The sequence below is a fragment of the Tupaia chinensis genome, unplaced genomic scaffold (assembly GCF_000334495.1).
Source record: "Tupaia chinensis unplaced genomic scaffold, TupChi_1.0 Scaffold147371_1, whole genome shotgun sequence".
Lineage (NCBI taxonomy): Eukaryota > Metazoa > Chordata > Mammalia > Scandentia > Tupaiidae > Tupaia > Tupaia belangeri.
The window spans coordinates 1-1,458 of record NW_006207223.1 but is presented as its reverse complement, the minus strand read 5'-3'; the positions used below and the strand labels follow the sequence as shown (position 1 = coordinate 1,458).

Sequence of the window (1,458 nt, the reverse complement as noted above, 5' to 3'; positions counted from 1 at the left end):
CGGAGAGCAGTGGCAGCTCCACCATGCCCCTGTCACAGCACACAGGCGTGTCTGTCACCACAGGGGCAATGTATCCTTACAGGTCTGGCTCCAGGGGGTAGCTTCTCAGAGAGGACAGACGTGTGTATGCATGTGTGTGTGCACGTGTGTCTGTGTGTGAGAAAGAGGTGACGTGTGACTAGCCTGACGGGCACTGCATGTTTGTGTCCCCTGATGAGGTCCCTTTAGGAAGAGGCCGACTGCCGTGTCATAAGGAGGCCCAGCTGCCCCGTGTGCACTGACAGAGCCCAAGTGCGGAGGAGCTGGGCAGAGCTGACCACCAGCCTCGTCCCCCTCACATGGGACTGAGACGAATGAGAGAGAACCGTCATAAACCCCTTTATCCCAACGAGCCCAGAGTCACGTCAAGCATTGCTGCAGACTCTGAGCCCAAACCTGTCCCCTCTACCCCAGCAATTCCTGTGTCCCTGGAAAAGCAGGTCACACGTGACGTGAGGCCCTGAGGGTCTGTCTCCCAGCTCCTCTGAGCAGCACGGGGAGAACTCTCGGCCCTGGGGAAGGACTCAGAGACCCTCCCTGCTCCCCCACTTATACCCCCAGGGCCCTCCCTCATGCAAAGCAGGCCCCAGTCTCAGGATGAAAGCCCAGTCCTGGGCCCAGGAGCCCTGTCTCCTCCTCACCAGGAGCCCTTGGAGCATGGAGGTCCTGGGGCTGCTCCTCTGCCTACTGGCCGCTCCCTGCGGTGAGTTCTCAGGGAGTCAGGGCAGGGCCTGGGCATGTGCGGAGGGTGTGTCTGACTGACTGCTGTCCTGTCCCCAGGTGTCCTGTCCCAGGTGCAGCTGCAGGAGTCGGGGCCTGGCCTGGTGAAGCCCTCAGAGACGCTGTCCCTCACCTGCACTGTCTCAGGATTCTCTTTGACAAGCTATCATATGCACTGGGTCCGCCAGGCTCCAGGAAAGGGACTGGAGTGGGTTGGAGAGATATGGAGTGGTGGAAGCACAGATTATAACCCAGCCCTGAAATCCAGAGCCAGCATCTCCAGGGACACTTCCAAGAGCCAAAGTTATCTGAGTCTGCGCAGCCTGATCCCCGAGGACACGGCCATGTATTTTTGTGCAAGAGACACAGTGAGGGGACCTCAAGGCAGCCCTTGCACAAAACCCCTGCAGGGATGGGACCACCAGGGGGCGCACTGGGAACATGCCTCCCAGACCCAGGGGTAGTAAAGGAGAGGCAGTTTTCAAAAATCAGTTGAGTGTTCAGTGGGAAAAGGAAAACCTCTTCAGGAAATGGTGCTGGAAAAACTGGATTTCCACCTGCGGAAAGATGCATCTGAAGCCTTACCTCTCACCTTTAACAAAATTCAAGTCAAGGTGGATCAAGGATCTAAACCTAAGGCCTCAAACTATAAAACTGCTCCTAGAAAACACTGGGGAAACTCTGGGAGACATTGGTGTA

At 57.1% G+C, this 1,458-nt stretch overlaps 1 gene segment (V, D, J or C); it reads left to right on the top strand.

Moving 5' to 3' along the window:
* Window positions 1–663: 663 nt before the first annotated feature.
* Window positions 664–1,127, top strand: LOC102482121 (Ig heavy chain V region MC101-like; the record flags this gene model as incomplete). The annotated part of the segment is given in 2 exon segments: window positions 664–742; window positions 820–1,127. Coding segments are annotated over 2 exon segments (354 nt in total), but the record flags the coding sequence as incomplete, so codon positions are not given.
* Between the last annotated feature and the right edge of the window lie 331 nt (window positions 1,128–1,458).